We start from the raw sequence: 24,115 nt of genomic DNA, 5'->3' as shown, positions 1-24,115 counted from the left end.
TTCAAGTTTGATGCCGTCTCGTTTGTCTTTTTTCCTGATTAACCAGATGCAAGAGCTTGAGGGGATAAAAAAAATGTTGGACCTGTTTATTTTTTAAATTTGCACGAGACGCTGTACTGCTTGTTTTTAGCGTTGCATCTCTCTCTCTCTCTCTCTCTCTCTCTGTGCGTGTGTTCGCCCTGTCGGCGAATCGTGCCATTTGAGGAACGTTCCTGATTGATTTCGTTAGAGACAGACGCAACGTCTCTCATCTGACATAATCCGCAAAGTATCAGCGTACCCTTTGATGAATCTTTAACCACTATGAGATTCGCGTCACATAGCAGTCCTTTTGCTCTTACAAATTGAAACCTAGAGGAATTGGCACACATTTTCCGATGGTGTCTCCTCTGTCGTTCGTCTTCGTAGATGTCGCCGTGCAAGATTTCGACTTGACGGCACTCAAGGGATTATCAGTACATCCTCCCCTTTACGTTTGATACATTGCTTGATATCGTATCCTCTTCCCGATCCTCAAAGCCATATCTTTAATGCTTTCAATTCTTTCGATCTCGAGTCTCAATTTGCAATAAAAGTTGTTACTGATCGCGTCGCGACAATTGGCGAGATGGTGGTATCGAGTTTCATTGGTACCGACGGTAAGTCCACAATCTTCGCAAAGACACTCGAGCTTTTTCTCTCAGCATTCTTTCCGCCGGAGAAGACTCGGTCACCGATTTCACTGATGAAGTGTTTTTCCCGTCACGCTGAGCAAATTGCAGACTGCTCGTCGTCAATGCCTCAGGTGCATAAGAATCCTTCCTTTCGTCTTGTCTCAGTCTACTGTGTACGAGATCAACCGGCACGATAATTGCGATACCTCTGAAATTCTAAGCAGGCCAGCGAGAGACACTGAAAATTAGCATTTCCGAATATCGAAGTCACATTAGATCGAAGAACTCGCAACGCTTAGCGACTGCGATACTGCTGCCGCAGCATTGGTGAGAATTATGAATACGATTGGGACAATGTACGGGCTTTTCACCGCGAATCCTCTTATCGTAATAGATTGATATCGGAAATGCTTTGCATTAAACGTCAAGTACACGGTCGGAACTTACAAGGCGATGCTGCGTTGGATCACATTAACAACGAGGTATTATTAAGGACCGTCGACCCTGCGGAAAGTTTCCAAGCAACTACCGATAGGGCCCAGGGGGCCCGGCGATAATTCGAGAACACCGACTAACATTATCGAATGTGTTTCGGCAACGCGACGCGAACGTTCGATCGCCGCGGCTAAAAATCGCCCGTTTCTCAAGGGGCAAGCAAGTGCTCCTGCTTGGCGTCATCAGAGAAGAGCAAAATTTTGGCAATCCGGTTAAGCGAAGTTTGAATAAATACCGACAGCAAATAAGCAAATAAATCCACCTGTTACTTTGTGTTACCGCCTTTGCGCGTTGCGATGTAAGTAATAGACGCGTGATGTGATGAAAGTAGTACATGTGTGCGAATATGTGGTATTTTTACGTTCCTCATTCATTCCTTTATTGCTGGCGTAGTAACTCGCGCGCGCGAGCGGTAGAACAGGAGACGTGTTAATCGTAGGAAGGCACGCGGCTAAACCAATCGCTATACATGCTCCCCCAGAATTACAGGCGGACAACGCTGCCCGAGGGAATTAAGCGACACCTAAGGGCATATGTGCTCCGGGAGATGTCACGATACCGCGACAATACTTGCTCCGTTTCCCATCGGAACCTCAAAGTGACTTATCGCCGTAGGCTATGTACGCTCGCTTCTACAATTTGCGGCCGCAAAGTGCGCAGCACGAGATAAAATGAAGAGGGAAACGAACGGATACTTTTACAGACGATCATACGATCTCGGTCTCGCGGGTGTGTACGATGAACGCATGAATTAAACAATTTGCGCGACATTACGGTCGCGGCAGTGCAGCGCGATTGGCGATGTAGCCGAAGAGAAGCCATCGAAGCGAATGATTCCAATACATAGGAGATAAGCACTTTCGAAACCTCTCATGAAGAAATCGATTTGAATGCACGTTGAGTGAAATGTTGGGGGAATTATTTTGCAACGAGCATGAGCGACGATTAAAATGCGTTCATCGTTTGTAAAACGCGGCTACTTGACATTTGTAACCTCTATAAACACACGTGTGACGAATAGGGCTGTGTAAAAAGTATATATATGTGTGTTACAAGAGAGACTGGTTAACGTATTAATATCTTCTCATAATTCTCTTGTTTCACTCTAACATACATTTCCTGCAAAGTGAATCGTCCCACCTGCAACGCCGGGATAAAAATGGCGCCAAGAGTTTCGGTTAACTTTTTCCACTTCGCATAAATGGAAAAGTTGTTTTATTCTCGTTATTCTCATGTAATTATGTAATAAAATGTATCTTTAATAAGACAAGGTTGAAATTCCTTCATTATTCTCTTCCCTCAACTCATCAAAGCGATTTCTTCGCACAAACTGTGCCTCTTTCCCTCGCTCATTTTAAATTACGTGCGCGCGAAATGAAAGAAACAATTTCAAATCGACAAACATACAGCGTAACGGGTGTAAAGAGGGACACGGAACCTTCGACGAAGTAAAAAACAGAATCAGTCAAGCAACATAGTAGAGTACGAAGATGACATAAAAATAAAGTGCTCAAAGAAACAAGAAAATGCACGCAAACGTAGTTAAATGAAAGGATAAATACTAGAGAAAAAGAAAGAACGTGATAAGAGAAAAACAGCGATTCTCAGAGTCGATGGAAATACAAGCGGGATACGGGCGTTGGAGGGGGGGGGGCGGAGAGAAAATGGGAGAAAGAAGAAGAGGAATAGACAAGGGAGAGGAGCACGAAGAGAGCAAACATTAATGCCATCCTGCAGACCGCAGATGTTGCACCAATTACAAACCTCATCCTTCCTTCGCAGCCCGTCCTTTCCTGCTCTCCAGCCTCCGCGAATAGAAGGAAGAGGGAGAGAGAGAGAGAGAAGGAGAGAGAGTGAGAGAGACAAGGGGTGGAAGGGATATATGCCGTATTCAAACTTACCACATCCCACTGCCGTTATCCCGTTCTCTCCCTTCTCGCGATTCCATCTTTTCGCTCTCACCTTTCCACCCCCGGACGATGACATAGGTTATATGTAAAAGAAAGGGTGACAGCGGGAGGGGGAGGAGGAACGGAGACACGTAGACACGGAAGCAGCGGTGGTCCAACGAGACACGAATTTTCGATTAAATTTAACACAAGGCGCAAGAGGATAGGGGCGCTGCGCACGTCGCTGTTTTAGGTGATAGAGAGTAAAGCGAAAGAAAGAAATAAAGACGAGGAAGGTGCGAGGCGAGAGAACGACGAAGTGAAAGAAGGAGAGAGAGAGAGAGAGAGAGGGAGGGAGTGAGGGAGAGAAAGAGAACGCGAGCTACAACGCGGCGCGGTTGATATTATTCTTGGGTCTTCCACGCCGCAGCATTATTAGTTCCGGCGTATTAGCATACATGAAATATTGATGTTACAGGGATCTCTTCTACCCGAGTCAACTATGTTCTTCGGCTCCTCTCTCTCCCTCTCTCTTTCTCTCTCACCCTTCCCCCGCTCTCTTTCTCACTCGCCCCTCTTCTTCTCTTTTTTCCTACCTATATCTATTTATTCAACTATCTTTCGCGCGTTCCTCCACATGTCCCTTCATTCGTACGTTCCTGAGCATCGCTTTAATTACCTTCTCCGTTACTCTCGTGCCTTCATCTTTCCGTTCTATTAATCCCGCATTCGCTCTGTTTGTAAGCTTTTTCGACAGAAACCGCGTGTTTATTTTTCGAGGAAAGTTTAACTTGGTACGATTACATTCAATCCTTCTTTCTCCTCTCATGTCAATACATTCCAGCTCTGTTCCGGGTAAATCAGGTTAATCGAATGATCGCAACCGGACTTCTTCCACTTCACATCGCCATACTTTGTTTTTTCAAGATGTATTGTATTTGTACGTCTACTCACACGTGTAACAACGGTGATCGGGTACTCGACGATCCATGGAAGGAAACCATAGATTTGTAAAGAATCATTTAGAATATTCTGTAGAATATTTTATATGTTTCAATTATAATTATATTAAAAAATATATAATCCGAGATTTGCGGTTCAAACTCCAACGTTTGTTCTTATTCGTTTTTACTCTGCCAACAAAAGACGCACATGTCTGGTTTGAAACTTGTTTAAATTTTTCCGTTAAAAATTACCGGTTTTATCAGATAATAATGTGTTATCACTGACATGCGCGTGCGCGTAATTCATCTCGTCAAATATTATGGACTGAAGGTGGATTTACGTAGCACAATTTCTTACATTTTGCGACGACACCAATGATGATGCGTAGCGAAAGGAAAATCCATTTTTGGAATTTCAATAGTAGTCTCGTTGCAGACATTATTTTCGTAATTCTCTTTCGTGCCGTCAGAGAGCTTAAAGCCGGCTGCTTACCTTTCAAACCACTCTTAAAGCCGCAATCGATTCCTGGGTTTCCCGGGTGGGTCCCCCGGCTCTAGTTAACATCGAAGTTAATCGCCGGAGATTCAAAGTGTGTCACAGGAAAATGCAGTTACGGAGTGGCGTTTGATTGTACACGATGTCGAATCGAGTACGTAAATCCATTAACTAGTTGAGATTTTACTAGGTTACGGGCTGCAGCTAAAACTTTTCCCCTCATGCGTTCACCACCCACAGGAATTTTTTACGTATTAATGAGATCTACACGAATGTAGGAAAGTTGAAACAAGAGCAAGTTCCGACAAGGCGAATTTGGCGCGTCAACGACGGTACAATTTGCGTTAATAACTTATTCGCAGTCCCCTCCCTCTCTCTCTCTCTCTCTCTCTCTCTCTCTCTCTCTCTCTCTCTCTCGGATAATGTTCCCGTACTTGATAGATTTCTCCTTTTATCATTTCCGACATTATGTCGTTTCCAAATTCGATTCCCTGTCCCGGTGTTTCCTCCTTCTTTTTTCGTATGTGCTCCGCGAGAAAGGTCTGAATGATGGATGCGAGCAGAGATCAAGATCGAAGAGAATACTTTCCTTAAATGTACATCTCAAGTGCTTGATACTCTTCGGATATACGTCGCGCGACAGCCAGCGACTGGGCTACTTCGTTGAAATACTAAATTGCGAAGTCAATGCTCGTAATTCACGGTATTGCAGAGATACATTTCGCTACGCAAAATGAAATGCAAAAATAGCTGCACGATACGCTCGGGACACACTCACCTGTCTTGATATTCCTCTCGTTATGAATTGTCAGCGAACTTGGATTTCCGTAAACAGAGTTATTCATCTCCGCCATCAATTCCCAATCTGCTAAAGTAAACGTACATTGGAAAATTAGATTCCAACGGCCAAGTACGATGCGATTCATACACATACATGCGAGACATACGCACACTCGATCGAAATAATATCAATCGTATTGTGTAGAATTATCAGATTTCACGATGAAAATCGTGATCTTGTTACTGTTAGCGTACACTAGGAAAAAAAATTAGTATCTCTAACAAAACTGTTTAGTTGAGGTATTTTTTAATAGCAACCAAATATCTTGTTGTTATATAACAAAATATTTAGTTGTCTCAACTAAATATATTTTTCTGCTTTGTTCTCTGGACCAAATGATTTTGTTCTTAGACTTCATATATAAAAATTAAACATTTTAGTTATTTTATCCGTAAAAATTACATAATAATGAAATATTATTTTACATAAACTAAAATAATGTCCAATGGATACTATTTTGTCTTTCTGTGCACTAAAATTTAGATTTTATATATTAAGAAAAAAATTATAGTATCTTTAACAAAATTCATATAGTTAAAGCTTTTTGGTTGCTATAACAAAAGTATTACGTTATACGAACAAACCGTAATCAAACAAGATATTTGTTTACAGGAACTAAACAGTTTTGTCGGGCATATTTTAACCAAATTATTTTGTTGTTACAACAAAATTTTGGTTCACGCAACAATACGTTTTTCCTAGTATAATGTGCGCTTGTTTAGCAAGTGAACCGCGATTTTTATTCAACTGCCGCGATTACATAATCATAACACTGTAATTAAGAGCTCACCTTTCTTCGGTAGTTCTGTGGTAGAGGGACTAGGACTGGTGCTTGGTGGTGCAGACACTGTAACAAAATTAATTATTCTTTTAAGACGAAAAACAGATCTACGGTATGTTTTATATAAAAATTTACCTTATCGTTAGCATTTCGCGGAGAGATGTATGTATTTATACATCCTTTTCCCACGCGAGCAAATCGAGTCAAATTTCGTAACGATTCGTACCAATGCTAATTCGTGTCAAAGCGTATATGTAACGACAAATAAAAAAAATTTATACACGTTGGAACATATTTCACATTTGAATTGGATGCAATCAAAACACGAAGCATATATAGTTATTTTTTAATCGATACTTTCGATGCGTTGATGTATTTATAAATACGTAAATATGTGGGAAATAAGATTATATCGGTATCGATATAATCTTATTTCCCACATATTCCTCTCCCTTTCAAAGGAAAGGTTGTTTGCAACATTTCGGGCTACGTGAGCCAACAATTACCAAATAAATGTACGGAATTGAATGCAATGCGCGTATATTTACACGCGACCACGTAAAATACTTTTGTCCTTCCTAGATTGGGCAAATTTCACACTGCGCGTTGTGTTATGGATTGCGCCACCTGTTACTAACTTCTTCCTGAAACGTATTAGCCACGGTGGCGCGCTCGCCAGACTGGCCGAACTCTACATCATATTTTACTCCGCTACGTATTACCACACCCTCTTCCCGCTGCCGCTTATGCCCACCCCTCCCCCCCCTCGCCCCCGCGTGTAACTTATCGGGTTATATACTTGAATAATTATTCCTAATTTCGTCATTTGTCCTCAGTGAACGCGGCGCGTCCGCCCTGTTCACCGTGAGCGTTCACCGTGAGCGACCGCACCGATCGTGGACATATCTACTGCGCGCAGCCGGCCGTGCCAGTCATGGACGTGCCTACTGCCCGACGCCGTTCGCACCGATCACGGACGTATCTACTGCGCGCGACCGGCCGTGCCAGTCATGGACGTGCTTACTGCTCGACTTTGGCCGTGCCAATCGTGGACGTATCTACTGCGCGCAACCGGCCGTACCGAACGTGGACGAATCTACTGTATGTGTGGGTATGTATGTATATGTTGTGTGACTGCGGCTCGCCGCTGGATATTCCAGACTATGTCGAGCACGCGGCGAAAGACAAATAGGATCAATTAGAATAATTTCGACACGGCGTCTACGCTGATGTCTGCGGAATAGTTTGACACACGTTGTGTAATTAGATTACACTGGTACTTTCTAATTACACAGCGAGAGATTTTTAGTTCGACATGTTATATCCGTTTCAATAATCGATGTAAATATCGAATTAATAATGCATGCGGTTATAAAATATTAGAACTTAACTCGGTGCAAGTTAAGGCTATTTTGTCGGTTAATATACAATGTGTACGTGATTGTTCCTATCTCTATTTTATTTTATTACGAGTAAACATCAAAATATGGATAATCTTGATTACAATGGAAAGGCATGGTGTGTGCACACACACAACATATGATTGTTGCTTTTTAATAATAATGGAAAATACTTGACTCGACGTTTCTCAAGTTGCTTAAGGGGACTAGAGGGTCAGATTGTTGAAAAATCGTACTTGTTTTTGATAATATTTTGTGACGAACTGAATAAATATGCAAGAATGAAAATTTTAGGTATAGTTATACAACATATGAAGAGTAGAAAAATTTTGTTTATTAACAAATACTCGTATAAATATACGATATATACAGCTGAAATACATTCTCCTTTTTTTTTCCAAGTTATCGTTTTTGCAGTAATATCTCGGCTCTCAGTGGTCCGATTAGAGCGAATTTTAGCTAGAAATCTTGAGGAGGCTTATCATTATCCGGTGAACCATTAGAAAAAAAATCGAACAAAATTAATAAAATGGCAGCTATTATTAGGACAAAATTCAAATTTTTCAGTTATTTTGCAATAAAAAAATTAATACCTCGAAATGAATTATTTTGACGGAGTTGTCCATGGTTCACCTGAAAGCCACATGAACAACTATCATTGCTTTAAAATTTCAAATTGATACGAAGCTCAGTTTCGGAGAAATCCCTGCAAAAAGTTGAACAATAAATTTTCGAGAGAAACGCGTTTAAAATTTAAGTGGACGTATATTTAAATAAGTATTTGTTTAAAAATAAAATTTTTCTACTCTTCATATGTTACATAAACATATGTAAAACTTTCATTCTTGCACATTTATTCAGTTCGTCACCAAATCATTATCAAAAACAAGCACGATTTTTCGGTAATCTGACCCTCCAGTCCCCTTAATGAGAAAAGTCAAGTGACTTGCATCTCAACTCTTTTGAACGATCGAAACTAGAGACCATCTAGAGACAATATCTATCGACAGCGACCTTTAATGCGAACTATGTGGGCTCAACGAGAGGAGCCATTGCTGTTTGTCACAAGCACTTGAACGATTATCACCGGAAAGGCGGTGCGATGCACGCTAGGACCAACACTGCGAAGGTGCGTCCTCCCCAAGGTAAATAGAATAAGATGACAAAGCATGTACCTCGGCAGACTTGCTTGCACACGCGAACGCAATACAAATATGTAGCCGTTGTCCGTATAAGATGAAACATAAATGACTTCCAACCGCTTTACAGCTGGGTGTAATGTTTGCCGGGAAAATTGCAACAATGACACGTCCAGTCTTGTATAGTTATTTCGTGACGGTTATTTTGTCTTCGTTCTTATGGAAGCGCGAAAGCGTGGTAGATAAAAAAATTTCCTCTTTTTAAAGTTGCGATTCGCGTTTTATGACTATTTTTTGACGCATGAAGAAATCTATAATGAAAATCCGTAATGGTTTTTGCCGAACATTTATATGCTCATACAAATTAAAAGCCTATACAAATTTGAAAAATGGATTTACTTTGATTCCAACGAATTATTAAAATAAAAAAAAAAAACAATATCTCAATAGTTCCATCAGATCAAAAACAGATCGTTAAAAAATGTCATTTTCCGTTACATAGCAATTAGTTGAACAATATATCCCTTGTTATAGATGTAAACAGGGCAGGGCGTATAAAATTTATTTACCACTTTTACATGTCAACGATGAAAGCTCACGGTCCTTTCTCTCTGTCTTTCTCTGTTTTCTTCCGCTCAACTCGAATGAAAAGCAGAGAGGAAAAGAGAAAGAGAGAGAGAGAGAGAGAGAGAGAGAGAGAGAGAGAGAGAGAGAGAGAGAGAGAGAGAGAGAGAGAGAGAGAGAGAGAGAGAATGGAGAGGTAGGAAGGCTTTTCATACAACTCTGAATGCTTGCTGAGCATCAATTACCAAAATACATTAAGGAATGTGCAAACAAAGAAGTTTTATCCGACAAATTCTGATATTCGTTCCAGCCACAATTTTTTGAATAACAATCGTAAACACAAGGTCCCGTGGAACAAAGTAAGCAGTTTGTGCAATTTATTTTTCTCAGATTTATAGAGGTCCGCCATTTCAAATTCTCATAGCCGAAGAAATAGCAAAAGAGAATTCATTACGATCTTAAAGAACCTTGATTAGTCTAAAACAGCATCATCTCTTTTCATCGGTACATCACTAACGCTCCGTTTCCCCCTTTCTCGTTCGCTCATCTGTCTGCCATCTAATTTCTCCTAGCTGTTACAAGCTCGCAAGATGTTCAAATATTATCTAGTGTATATATTATTCGCAGCGGGAGTAATTAAACATCTGCACTGATAGAAAAATATAGTTGAATTAACTATAATCTCACTATATTTTATAGTTCATTTTGGCGTCAACCATATTTTTATAGTTCGTGGAAACCTGCAAAATATAGTAGAATAAACACAAATATATAGTCAATGATTGTCTCAAATAATTGTTTAGTTACTTTTATTACACATATATGGTAATTTCTCATTCACAAATATAGTGAGATTTAATATTCATATAGTTACATCTGTCATCATTTAGCAAATATTCTGGTAATATTGACTATATAAAAGAGTCACTTTACCCACCAGTTTATATTTGTATCCATACAATAATTTTAGTTTAACTTACTATAATTCTTAGTAAAAATATTATATGGTTGGTTATACTATGCCTATATCGTAATTATTACCGATATTATGATAATACTTACTATAAATATGATATTTCGGACTATAATTTAGTTACTATATCATTATAGTTCCAAATATCATATACTTTTCTCTTAGTGTGGATATCGGTTGTGCAATAAATGTGAAATATCCATATTGACCTGGGATGTTTAAGTCTGGAAGACACGTTAGAAAATTCAAACCTACGCAATGACGCAATGTCTCGAAAGATAGATTTTCAAACGGCTCTGATAACTAAAATCGTGCGATCCATCGTGTCTTTGTTTGCTTCCGTTTTTATAAATCTCACATCGTAACGTAAAGTTACACGCGATCGCAAATCGGCGATCACGCGTATGCGAAAATGGCGCGCGTTAGGGCCGAGTCCGTCAATCGTCAATGAATACCGTCATTATCGTGGCCAGACCGCGATCATTAACCAAATCGATGACAGATCCGTAGGAAATAATTTGCCGTAGGCATCATCGAATCTCGATGCGGGGCACGATAGCAAGCAGGAAATTGCCAGCTTCGTTGGTCACGATCGCGTAACCCAATTCCGCGAGACAATGGCGCGGGGGCCGACGGCGCGCGCGCGCCGACGCTTTTGTCAGTAGCTGCCACCGCTACACCGTCTGTAATTACTCGTGACGAAATCCCTCACTAAACATATCGATCAAAGACGGTCGGCCGACCATTTGATCCAATTAGCGATAGGGCGAGATACACAAGTCATATTAACACCTTCGCCATGGCCGGCGTTGCGCATCTTCGGCCCCGCCAACCCTTGCTTGTCTCGTGTCTGTTCTCGGACGCGGCAGTCAAAGTCCTCTTTGATAATTATCAGCGCACGGTTCGTCGCATTAACACGTCCTATAACGCATCGACCCATTAATGCGCCAAGTAAGCGGGTCTCAAGGCGGATGTCGCGACGATCCTCACTGATATCCTGCGGGATTACCGACCTCACTGGCTTCGCCGAGCCGTCTCCATCTCGTCGCGAGGACGTGTTGCCGCGTGGACTCGTGTCGTGTCCCATACGTCATACAAAAGGAGCGCAGAAACCTTCGTGTGCGATTCTCGTCTCGCGGTGTCTCACACGTTGAGCTCCTCGTGAGAGATTCTCTTACTTCTCGCGCTTTCAATCGAGTTTACGGCAAGCCGATCACCTTTGAAGGCCGCTGAAGGCCTTTATGAGCCTCTGGCAAAGCCGCAATTGCAATTTCGTCCAACTGCTCTCGCTCGCTCCGTCCACACATCTATATTCGCAGACAGCGATGATGAGGATAAAGCAGCCGATAGTGTCCGGCAGGAAGATATCTCTTCGCTCACGCGCAGGGGCACGTTTGCTCGTGTCTGAACGGAAGGGAGAGGATACGCGCGCGGTTAAGGGTGGCTAAAACAGCTCGTAGGTGCTACGGAAACGAGCAAGGATGAGAAGAGGGTGTGTGTGTGTGTGTGAAGAGAGAGGGAGAGAGAGGGAGAGAGAGAGAGAGAGAGAGAGAGAGGAGGTGGCGAGAAGGGGTGAAATCGAAGAAGGGGTAAAGAGAGGTGGGGAATTAGTATGCGGCGGCTGTCACGGCGCCATCCCTCGACTGCGGCGCCTTCCTGCACCTTTTACCCAACCCTGGACCACCCAGGCTAGACCGTTAATTTTCCATCCCGTGACTCCAATCAATCTTACCGCCGTCAGCGAGTCTCCCTTATGGCGATACCCCGTGGCCCTTTCTCTCTCTCTCTCTCTCTCTCTCTCTTTCTCTCGCTCGCTCACTCCTGCCTCTCCACCTTCTTCCGCTCGCCTCCTCGAATCCCTCAGCCGCTGTCATTTCCGGCTTCCTGATTTCGACGCGCGACCTGTAAACGCTCGGCGACACGTCGTTTGTCCGAAAGACCGGAATTGTTACGCATGCAGCAATCGAATTTCTGTTTGTTCTCGCCGCGAGCGATGGACAATCGGTCTCGTTATTCCGCGATATCGATAGGAGCCGCGGGATTCGTTTCCTTCGAACCTCTTTCGCGATATATACCGTTTGAAGTTGAGAGATCAAAGCATAATTTCGTAAATTCACAGTCCCTTAAGTTGCCGTTACGGTCAAGTGGCTTCCTCACGGTTGCTCTTCGTTATCATTCGCAGATTTTCTCAAAGAACTGCATTCTTGGGTCTTCTAGACGTGTGATTGTTTAATTATGAAGGGGTTCATTATCTCCGTCATTGATTTGCACACGTTGCTATTGAAGAGGGAATTAAGAATGCGAGTTCACCCGAATTATTTTTGTTCACGGAATTACTTTCGTTGTTGCGATTTAATAGTCACAAATCCTCTCTCTTTTTCTTTCCCTCCTCGGTTCGAGATAACAACCGCGAAAACTCTTACCGTCTGTATCAACGTGCATTATTATTGTGTCTAAGCCTCGCAATCCATATTATCCGTTTTCGACATCAGCCTTGGGGCTAATCCTCTCACGAGCGGAGATTTGCACGTAGCGTAATCGGCGAATGCGTAAACGGAGAACAAGTTCTCGCGAAGCACGTCGTCGCACGATGGCCGCTTTAAACTATCGAATAGCTATTTTCTCTGATAAAAGTTCGGCAATTAATATTTTTCTTCGCTCATGCTCATCGGAAGATCCAGCCGTATTTAAAATCGCCCTTACAATTATCTCCTGGCGCGTCTACGTGATATTGTTCGCCCGCAACGATGCGAGGTCGGCCGACTGGAAATTAACATTTCTCGTTACGACGACAATAAATGCTCCAATAAATGTAAATAACCGCCTGACAAAATAGAAATTAATCCGACGTTACGAGTTTCTTCATCGTTACTCTCGGAAATCCCGAGAGGCAAGCTCGCGTATTCGCCAAGCTCCTCGAGTCTATGGAAAAGTTATATTTTACGGCAGAACGAAATCGCGTCGATGTCTGAGACCGGCTACGACAAACCGCGAGGACGGATTTTCGGTGGATTCCAGCGAATCCACTGAACGAGAACTAACATTGGCGTTTCTTCGCAGGCATCGTCTCCGCGGATTTTATGGAAATATTTTCTCCTCCTTCGAGGATTTTCTTTTTAACGCAGATCCTGTCCTCTTCCACCGTTCTCTCCCCCCCGTGCTCTCCTTTAATCGTATTACCGTACACAGATATACATTTCCATTCGCCGAACTGTTCAACACCGATCGAGACGGCCGGGTTTTTTTGTTATCTCCGTGACGTCTTATTTTTCTCGTGTTCAATTTTACCGCCGACGTCATCGATCATCGGTCAAACTAAATTTAGAGATTTCAATAACTTTTTCAACAAGTCTAAATTATAGTCTGCAAGCGAGAATACTAATTATTTCGTGGTGCGATTTATTTTTGCACTAACAATTAATTCATCTTGTCTCTGATATATACTTGAAGAGATCGGTATATAACGACAGAATTCGGTAGGCAATTTTATCGATCAAGTATCGATTAATTCAGTATCGCCCGATATAGAATTATAATTAGAATTTCGTCGCGAGCTATAAATAGTTGCTGTAAGTATCAAATATAATTTAAACAATTCATCTAATCTACATGTAGTATCTGCAGGTACGTGAAAATATCGACTAATGATGCTCTTATTAAATCTTTTATCATTCACACATTAAACAAAGATATTGGATAGACTTGTCGCAAGTCTCAATTATTCGATCTCCTTCAAATATTTCAACGTTCCACGTTTACGTCAGATTAAACTTGATGCGACTTAATTTTCTCAAAACTGTTATTTTATATTATTTTGGACATTCTCTTTTACATTAGTGGAATTGACACAACAGCTTTTAGTTAGTCTCTTGCCAAGCTGAAGTTGTTATAGTTTGCCGGTTCTCGTCCGCGGCGCCTCCTTCATCTTGCCAAATTTACACTCTCGCGAGTTCGCACGAGCTGCGACATGTGAAGAGCCATCGGCATCAGCGGCGGACAAAGTTACGACACATTAGTTTGTTTAAGAGACAGAAGAGAGACCTCGGGAGAGGTGCAGTCGGCCGGCAGCTACATTACTGGCCGTTTGAGGAACGACTTTTGGAATCGACTTTCCCGCCAGAGCGAGGAGAAGTTTGGCAATTTCCTTGGGCTAATCTGCCGGTCGGTCAGCATTGAGATGCTGCGGGGTTACTATCGCAAGAAGACCGGCGGAGGAACGAAGAGGGGGAGATCCATCGACCACGAACGCCGGGTGGTCCCATGAATTATACAAGCGACTCTCTATCGCTCTCTCATTTGGTATCTCTTTTTCGGAGATATCCTCCGAAGTCCTGGAACCGAGCGAGCGAATAAGAGAGAGCGGCGAGGAGAGAAAGAAAGAGAGAGCGACAGAGAGAGAGAGAGAGAGAGAGAGAGAGAGAGAGAGAGAGAGAGAGAGAGAGAGAGAGGGAGAGAGGGAGAGAGAGGGAGAGAGAGGGAGAGAGAGGGAGAGAGAGGGAGAGAGAGGGAGAGAGAGGGAGAGAGAGGGAGAGAGAGGGAGAGAGAGGGAGAGAGAGGGAGAGAGAGGGAGAGAGAGGGAGAGAGAGGGAGAGAGAGGGAGAGAGAGGGAGAGAGAGAGAGAGAGAGAGAGAGAGAGAGAGAGAGAGAGAGAGAGAGAGAGAGAGAGAGAGAGAGAGAAGAGGCGAAGCGTGACCCTGCTCTCGTCGGAGGAGGAAAAGAAACGACGCGAATGCGTGCCGGAGCGAATCCGAACTTACACGTCGCCGCGATTGTCTGTCACCGAGTGACAACGAGTGACCGTCCAATAAAGGATGACAATTAAAGCTGACACAGAGAGCGACACTTTTTCTTTCATTATCCCCGACGTCTGTTGGCGGAACGCGACTGATAGGGACCGTAGGAAGAATCGCCGGATTGATAGGCTCCGCAGCTTGGCGCGACTTTTATAGGTATTAGCTTGCTTTGCGTGCTTGCCCGACGCAACAGAATGCGCAGTTTCTTTCTCTCTCGTTTCCGTTGTTGTTGTTTTCTTTTGTCTCCTCTGATTCACCCAACACCGTGGGCGCACATCGCGTGGGCGGATCGCGCGCTTAACGGTACCGCAATTATTTACCATATACACATCGTTGTCTTGCGAGAGCTGATTGATAATTCAACAACGACCGCAATCGTACAATTGCTTAAATTATATGAAATTTCGAGAATTTCCACGCGGTCATTAATATCGCGCGCGGGAATAAAATTTAATAATTTCAAGCGTCTGTGAATGTGCCGCTCACTCGGTGCGGATTATTACAACAGGTAGCTGCGCATTCTTTCGTCTACAAAACGAGCAATGGCATCGGATCTGTGCAATAGAAATGCAAAATATTTTTAGACGTGAAATATCAAGTACCATAGCATCTTATTTAAATGCTACTTCAATTGTTAAATTTTGTAACTTCGTGTGCTACAACTTGAAACATAACGTAAGAATTTTTAAGAAATTTCGGCGAGAGAATTTTCAAGTCTCTTTTCCAAGTGTTCCGGAGTAACAACGAATGTCTCTTTGCGTGTGCGTGAGTGCGAAAATGATATCCATTTAAATAACAGCGAACGATAATAAGTAGAAACAATCAAGCGCATATTAAAGCAAAGTGGTTATTTACCGAAGATATTTCTCGATATTTTCACTGACCTATTTTCACGCAGTCTCGCGGGCAAAAAATGCAGTGTAGGTATAGAACAATTTCTCGTAAAAAGTACTTGTCGCCCGCTCGCGTGCTTATACATACGCAAATATGTGTGCACGCATATTGTCCGCGTGTACGACGAGAATGAGACATTTAACGAATTTACCTTTCGGGAAGTAACGAAGCAGTGTCCGCTACTCGTAATTAATTCAACCGCGTAGCCATTAAAAATACACCACGTGAAATTTGCGCGGTAAAGGGACAAAAATGTGCCGGAAAATGACAACTCTTTTCGTTGCGACGCGTCGAGGTGTAAAGTTAATTTCTCTCGTATACGTTCTAAGATCTCCTCACTTTCGGAAATATGCCGCAAAGTTGCTATGAATATTCATGGTTACTCCGGGAATATGGAAAATCGTTCAAGACGCGCTAATAGATTTCGTGACTTAATTTTGTAAGCAAAACGCGCAAGCCGCTTGTCTCCTCGGTTGCTCAGCCGTATTTTGCGCGGCAAAATGTAATCGACGAAAGTAAAAAGCTGTGAACTCGCGAGATGATCTTCTTGCACCTCGCAAGTAAAATCGCGTCGAAATTCGCGCGACGAAGGAGCCGACGAGTAATTATTTCGCACGTGGCACGTGGAGAAATGTGGAGAAATTAAAAATAAATCGTCAATTTTCAGGACACGTGGCCGAAATGTTGTGCCGTGACACACCGGCGCACATGTTTATAACACCTTGCAACGTTGCAGCGTTACGATGTAACGTGGAATTATCTTCCTGTTATAATTTCGTTTAAATTAAACCATTTAGGTTACGCGTGATATATATTACTTCGTTACGAACAATGGTTTTTTCACAATCACTGTACTGCATTTTCCACGACATAAGGGGGAATATAGACCGTTAAAAATATATATCTCCGAGCCGCGAAAATTTACCCTCTCTCTCACTCTCTCTCTTCTATATTAATACTTCCAAATTCAAATTCCGTCGGATTTTTCATGGACCAATGGAGAATCATGAAACATAAAACTATACAAACTATTGTCCTACTTTGACGATATAAACGATTAATTATCGCGGCTTTTCCATATGAAGTCCTAAAGAAAGAGTCATTTGAGGATTATTTAATTATCGATTACTCCCCAATATCCTGTTTGCACTTAAGCTATTCTTAATTTAAATTAGCAACGTATTAATTATTTAACTTTGTCAGTTGCAAATAGAGTACGTGAGATAAGCAAATATTTAATATTTAATCAAGATTCTCACATTACAGAGAAGCAACGTATTTTTATTCTTATACTTTTCCTTTCTCCTTTTTCAGGTTAAAAGTCTTAATAGAAGCGGTTAAAAATGCTGATAATAAAAACGCTGTAAAAGCGAAGACAATTATATATTAAATTATATTTTCAGCACGGCTATTTTTTTTATTGTCGATAAATTTGTCCGTTATATAAAATTGGAATTCTCTTGTATAATGTATGATTTGCACACCTGAAAGTATATATCTCCGCTCTCGCGTTCCGCTGTTCCACGTTCTCTCTCCGCTCCAACTTCTCGATTTAGCATCCCGTTCCCGGCTAACTAGTTGCGTTGACACTCGCGTAGGTACGATTCGATCGAACACGCGTTAATTAATGCGATGCCCGAGTCCAAATACGAGAGTTCGACGAAATATTTCAAGAGCCGACGAAATATTTTCAGTTAATTGTAGCTAGCACTCCGACATACGCAGTCAATGGCAGATAGATTGCAACGCTTATCTCGACGAATTTTGTAACGCACCCGGTATCCAATGAGGAACTTGTATTCCGAAATTACCGAAAAACGAGTCTTCCTATTGGATACGGATACTACACCGCTCATTGAACGCCCGCAGTGAGCTCTTGTATTCGAGATTGGCTTATTCTTTTAAATTCTTTTATATACGCCAATCAGACGCGAGAGCCCGCTAGTCAATGGTTGTATCACTGGATGCACTCAAAGTGTAGCAACTCTGTCGTCAACAACTGCACTCGGTGCATTGTAACGCTCGTCTTTTGTCGGTTTGAAATATGGAAGTTTCTCAATTGCGCGGGGAAATGTACGCGGAACAATCGGCGAGGAGGGCGGAGTCATATTCGTCGTCAAGCAGTGTCCTTGAATTGTGATAAACAACGCACGGGAAACATTCAGGTAAGCAGATATCCTTGCGCTTTTTCGAGTGTTTACGTCTCAAGCCGGGCGAACGCGTTGCGGAATGCTATCAGTGTATGTGTGTGTGCGTGCGTGTGTGTGGTGAGTCATTCTCGTGTCAGGTGATTAAAATATTTTGAAATATTATATGAGATTTTGAAACACACACATTGGATCAAAGTCTCGTCGACGCCGTCTTAATTTTGCGGTTACGTGTTAATCTAATCTACATAACCTAATTTCCGGCAGGATCGTAAGTACGTGAGTGTCAGTGAACATTCGGGCTACCACAATGGAGCAGACGGAAGTAGGACGCTACGTCAGGAAGCCGGGATGAAGGAAACAGGATGCTGGGACGTGGTCAACGATACATCATAGATTTCCAGGTGCATGAAATTGTTTATTATGCAAGAGAGGTCCGATTTAAACGGATGAACTCGATGAGAATAAGGAGATACTCGAGTCAGAATTTAAATGGATATTCCGTTCAATAATCGAGAAATAATTATGACTTTAGAGATCTCTGGTTACACGTTAACCCGCACTTCATTAACTTCATATAAAGTTGACGGAAACAGTCGAATACATGCTCATGGATAATTCCGACGAATTTGTAACTAATCATATTTCCTCTCAAAGATCGTAAATAATTCACAACTACGAGTGTCGGTCGTAGCGTAAATCTTTGGAGAAATGCTGGTTCGTACATCTAATAATATTTCTTGAGCCGCAGGATATTCCATCTCTTGAAACTGCCGATGTCTTGTTTTCGTTCCTGTTTGATCTTGTTATTGTACACAGTATTATTATTAGACATTCAACTACAATCTTTGTTGATATTTTGTTATCATTGCTTTTACGACCCTTCCTTTCTAACTCTTTTGAGTTGCTAAATTCTATCCAAATTTAAGGTTCAAAAAGATAACAATAGGTTTGTGGATGAAGAAAGTTTACTGATTTGTTTATTCATTAATTTTAATGAAATATTTTATTTTTGGTTATTGCATATATTCCACCTACAGTAGAATCAGTTATGTAATTAATATATTACTGACTAAAGTTATGAAAAAAGTGAAATGTATAGATCGAATATTGAGACGATTGAATATTACATAATTTTGATATTGGACCTATTTTAAATCTTAACATAACATAGATAAAACAGCAGTGTGTTATTATTTATTTGTAGCATTGAAATGCAATAAGCTTTATAACATTATACCTCAGAATTTTGCATTTTTTTCAAGTACGACGGAAAATTTGCGAGTTGACGTAAAACCATAATTTCTATTCGAGTGTCTTGTTATACGTTGTACTAAAAAGCAACTAATGGCTTTTAATTTGGGATTGTCGAGTCTGTTTTTATCGTGTTATGATTTCGCCCAGATGAACTAATTTCGTTTCTATTCTATTCTTGTCGCGGTGATAGAAAGTTTGCGATATTATTTTATTCGCGGTGCAAAATTTTATTCAACGGGGCGGCAATCCCAATTGGAAACATTGTTCAATGCGGTAAGTACTGCAATCGCTTCATAAGCGCAGCGTGTCGAAAGAAATCAATTTCTTTCCTAATCGTTTCCCCAAGGTGAGTCGGATGTTCAATGCTGCATTGCTGCGATGCATTGCCGCAAAAGTGATTGATAAACAAGCTGATGAAATCATAAATTATAAAAGTTTATAATAACCATCTGGAAAAGTTAGCGACAATATCGATGAAACGAACATTACTACAATGGTGTAGTGTCGCCAGAGCGACGCAGTTCCGTACTAAAGTATAGCAAACGCGAGTGCAAGATTGCTCGTCTATTGCGTCATAAATAATTTATTGAATCGGGAGTTACTAAGAATCGCGACTCAACGAGGAGGACAAAAGTTTCGAGGCGACCCCGAGGCTTTCTACGTTAAAGTTTCGGCCATGCGACACGAACTCATGCCCCGAAGGTAGACAGCGGGTCTCTATGCAACCCGGTACAAAATTTTTACGCCTCTGTGCACTGACAAAGTTGTACAAAGGTGTGCTGTCGGTGAGGCGTCCCGGCGTTTTGTGTTTGCCGAGTTTGCGGAAGTATGATCAATTCATAATTAAAGCGACCGACGTAATAGAGAACTTCGATATCACGCCGTTGCGCCCGCCGAGCGAGTAGTTACGTTTGCTTGCGTCTCGAGATAAAGAATTTATCGGCGGACTTCTTTACGCGAAATCTCACGCTATCGCTACGTAAATCGTGCCGCAAGATGCGTCCTGCGGTAGAGTTGTGGCAGTTGGCCTCTGAAACTTGTAAACTCGTATCCAGTATCGGGTAAGTCTTTTCATTTCGCGAGTGGCAGAATCGAGAATGCCGAATCGAATTGAAAGATCGACACAACGAGAGACGATTCTTTTCAAACTGCAATTATTCGTCGGCAAAACGTCGCGTCAACGTCGCTTCCTCTCACACGATAAATGTAAAAGTTACTCGGCATATTTCTAATAATTTAAGAATATAACATCTCCCGCCGCGAGATATCGCGAGCGAGTGCTCGCCGATAACGCTTGCGACGTTTTCCGCAAAAATTCCGCTCAACCGTATAAATCCGGCAGCGAGATCTCTAAGTGGCTCACATACGTCGGCGTCCGAAATACATATGTGCGGAAAGAGTTTCGCAACAAATTTATCACAGAGTCAAGCGCGGGCCGCGATTTCGTTTGCATCTTACGCTGAAGAATTCGTTAGCGAAATTCTCAAATCCAAATGAAAAGCTCGTGGAGAACTTTGCGAGGTGCACGATACCGCGACCGCGGAAGTTTTCAGAGTCCGACAACTCAGTATGGATCTGCTGGGGGAATTTGAGACAACGGCAAGTTTTCCGTTTGCGAGAATTTCATTAAGAGCTTGTTAAGCGCGTAAGGATTTTTACCGCGAGTCACGTTGCAATTGTTTTGCGTGTACATTTTATGCAATTTCGCCGGGTTCCAAAGTTTCGCGTCGGCGTTTGAAATGTTTGACACATCAGCGCGTCAATGAGCGTAGTAATCAAAGTGGATTCACACGCGGATTAATTAATCCAGAGCGATCGCGACACGATGATAAATGCGACACCGGGATATATGTTTCAGCGACAGACCCGACAATTCCCACAAGCCGTGAAGATCATATAATTAACCGTTCCACAAATATCATTTTAAATCACCAAGTAACGCGACAATTGTCAGGCGTAGAGCGATGAAATTATCGTTAGCGTTGCGCTTAGCGTCGCATTCTCCCCCGTCGGTCGCGACGCAGCGCAGCTCAACGCAATTTTCCGTTCCGTTCCGTAGGCGAGCAAGCGAGCAGGCAGCGTTCGAATTAAGGGGACGAAAAATGACGTCCCGAAGACCGACAAAGCGGCCGCGTAACGGCCGTTTATTAAATCCGCGTCTTAGCAACGACGCGGGGGTGGTTGAATCGCAGCGCGGCGGGGTAGACGTTGCATTATGTATACGATGCCTGGTTTGAGCAAATCACAGGGGGGCGTCGAGAGCGAGACGGAGAGCCGACGAGAAGGGCGTGGAGGGGGGGCAGGAGGAAGGAAGGGGGGGAGGAGGAGAAGAGAGGAGAGAGACGAAGAGCCGAATGAATACGATATTGTTACTATCCGGGTCGAGACCGCCGCGAATTTTGCCTCGTTCTTCCGTCATTCTTCGCATACTATGTCCGCGCTTCAATGCTGCCACGAATAACAGTTTGACTCGACCGTGGAATAAATTAGCCAGGGAATTCGAGCTTCCACGAGGCGGCGCGAGCGGAGGGGGCCGGGAGGTGCGTTGGCCTGGTGTCGGGGAAGGGGTTGGGAAGGGCGAGGGAGAGGGTGTGGGCGGATTGGGGACTGGAAGAAGAGGGACGTTTCGTGGTGTCAGAGAGCGGGGAAAGCGCTCGGAACGACGGTGGAAGAAAAAAAAAGGAGGGAGGGTGGAAGTAGGTAAAACACGGGCACGAGGTGCACGGGCTCGGATATCAAGAAACAGGGGTACTTTGCCCCTTAGGCGGTCCTTAATAATAAATTCATATCTCGGCCCCATCGCGCTCTCTTTCTCTCCCGGTCTCTCCCCCTTACTTTTTACTGCCACCAAGACGAGCTCCGCCGGCAACCGGAATCGTCGTCCTCGCTTCGCGGGCTTCGCGACGACTCCCGACGAGAGAAGCGTGTCCCGTCCGTGTCTCCTTCAGTCGGTCTACAAATCTCCTTTTTATGCCGCTTAATAAAACTTGTCCGACATATCTCTAACTACCGCCACTTAATTTCGACCGGGTCGACCTTTACCGTCTCTCGGACGAAACGCGCGCGCGGCCGAGGGTTTCGTTATTTCACCGTCGGCTGTCGGTGACTGTACCGAAGCGGGTTTGTTTGCTTCTCTCCTCTCGTTCTTTCCCTCCCACTCCCTCTTTCTCTCTGGACCGTCACGCGCCCCCCTTTGCCCAGCCTCGGCTGGACCTTTTCAAAGTTATTTCTCCGCTTCTCCTTTGGAGAAGCTCCGAGAAATTCGAATTCCTTTCTAGTCTGGCTTTTTCTTCGTGTTTTCATCTTCCCGCTTGTAGACGGAACAATGGAATGGTCACAATCGAATCAAAATCGGCGACTTCAAATGGACGAGAAAGCGCGCGTCTCTTTCTCTCCTTATTTATTTTGTTGTTTATTTTTCCACCCGGGATGAGAATATTAATTTACGATTCACGTAAAAATTTAGCTCATAGCTCCTCACGCGCCACGTCGCGCTCTGTCTCGCGCACGTTTCTTTAAAGATCCTTCTTGCGCGGAGCAGCGCGTTACATTTTCTTTTCACTTTCTCAATTTCGCCATGATAAGTGCTTTATGGTGTACGTTGAAAAAATGGAATGAGTTCCAAGCGGGGAGAGCGCGAGCGATAAACAGCTCGAGTGCATAGTATTAGCGATCGCGGACGTAAGTTCATTTTGCCGCTTTCACGTGTATGGAATAAATAGCAATTACACGTCTCGGAGCGGAATATATGCGATGCTCGTACACGACTCCGCAACGCATTCGATTATGGGACGTGACTCTTAGCGCACTTAATCCCGCGTCCCTTTCGGGGACACCAATAATTCAGTATTAGCGACATGCCGATAGCCCAACGAATCGTCCGATCGAAATGCAGGATTTAGTCAGTTTTGCGAACGCATGCAAACGCCTTTCGCAATGAATCATCGCGTTGCCGTTGCGCGTCACGCTGTGGTAAATGTTGCCTTTAATTCGGTCAGGGCGCGCGACCGAAAAAGCATTTTTCCAGAAAGATGTTTCACGCCAGAATAAAAAACGGCACATCTGAACGACTGCAGCCTCGTTTACGCAGCCACTCGGGCGATATTCGTGCGATTTATGTTCCACAGCCGCATGTCTCGACGATGTTGCATAATTTATGAATATTATCAATTACGACTCGAAGATAAGCGGAAATTTTTGCAACTTGAAAGATACTTTTCAAGCATATTAATTTCCTTCCTCGCGTTGATCATTTGGAAAGCGACTCTCTGCTGTGTGTAATTCTTTTACAAATATCGGAGCAAAAAATTGTTAGGGCCATCTTCATGAAACATAAAGCCCCGATAAGGATGAAAGTAGGACGCCCTACAAAGGGATGCCTCATTGTTACTACATCAGGCTCCGAGATGGATCTTTTAGGGATACTTTAGATTTTACAAAATAAGGCTTTGATAAGGAAAATCTGACGAGGGCCTTAGAAGGATTTATTAGAGGTGCCTTAGATTTTGCGAAATAACGCTTTAACTGATGGAAAACTGATGTGTGCCTTGGAAGGATCTTTTAAGGATGCTTTAGATACACAAAATCAAATCTTGTTAAAGAAAATTAATAAAACCTGAAGCATGTAATAAAATTGTCATAATTTAGTATTGTTTTAGTAGGTACGTTGTACCTGGTTCTTTTAAAGATTTTTTAATTATACTGCAATTAAAAACAAATTTTACTAGTTTTATTAGTTGCGATATTTATTAATCTTTTCTAAGTATTTTTCTAGTATTGCCTTCATTTTGAAACACAGCAAACTTTAATGAAAACAGTAGCAGGACTTTGATGTGTAAAGAATACTGTT

The 24,115-nt window shown here is 42.8% G+C and overlaps 1 protein-coding gene across 4 annotated transcripts in view; it reads right to left on the bottom strand.

The window, feature by feature from the left end:
* LOC105181586 (neurotrimin) overlaps nucleotides 1-24,115 on the bottom strand; it is a 203,625-nt gene that overhangs the window by 5,471 nt on the left and 174,039 nt on the right. For 2 of the 4 annotated variants that reach the window (XM_025298073.1, XM_011138454.2), the window contains exons 8-9: nucleotides 6,109-6,165; nucleotides 5,256-5,342 (exon numbers count right to left, since the gene is read on the bottom strand). In XM_025298073.1, coding sequence (XP_025153858.1) covers nucleotides 5,256-5,342; nucleotides 6,109-6,165 — 144 coding nt within the window. Of the gene's footprint in view, nucleotides 1-5,255; nucleotides 5,346-6,108; nucleotides 6,166-24,115 lie in introns of all 4 variants that reach the window. The other 2 variants (XM_011138455.2, XM_011138453.2) reach the window with 1 other exon arrangement.

Source organism: Harpegnathos saltator, unplaced genomic scaffold (assembly GCF_003227715.2).
Source record: "Harpegnathos saltator strain DR-91 unplaced genomic scaffold, Hsal_v8.6 scaffold203, whole genome shotgun sequence".
Lineage (NCBI taxonomy): Eukaryota > Metazoa > Arthropoda > Insecta > Hymenoptera > Formicidae > Harpegnathos > Harpegnathos saltator.
Note: the sequence above shows the minus strand (reverse complement) of the source record. Positions and strands in the feature narration are given on the sequence as shown.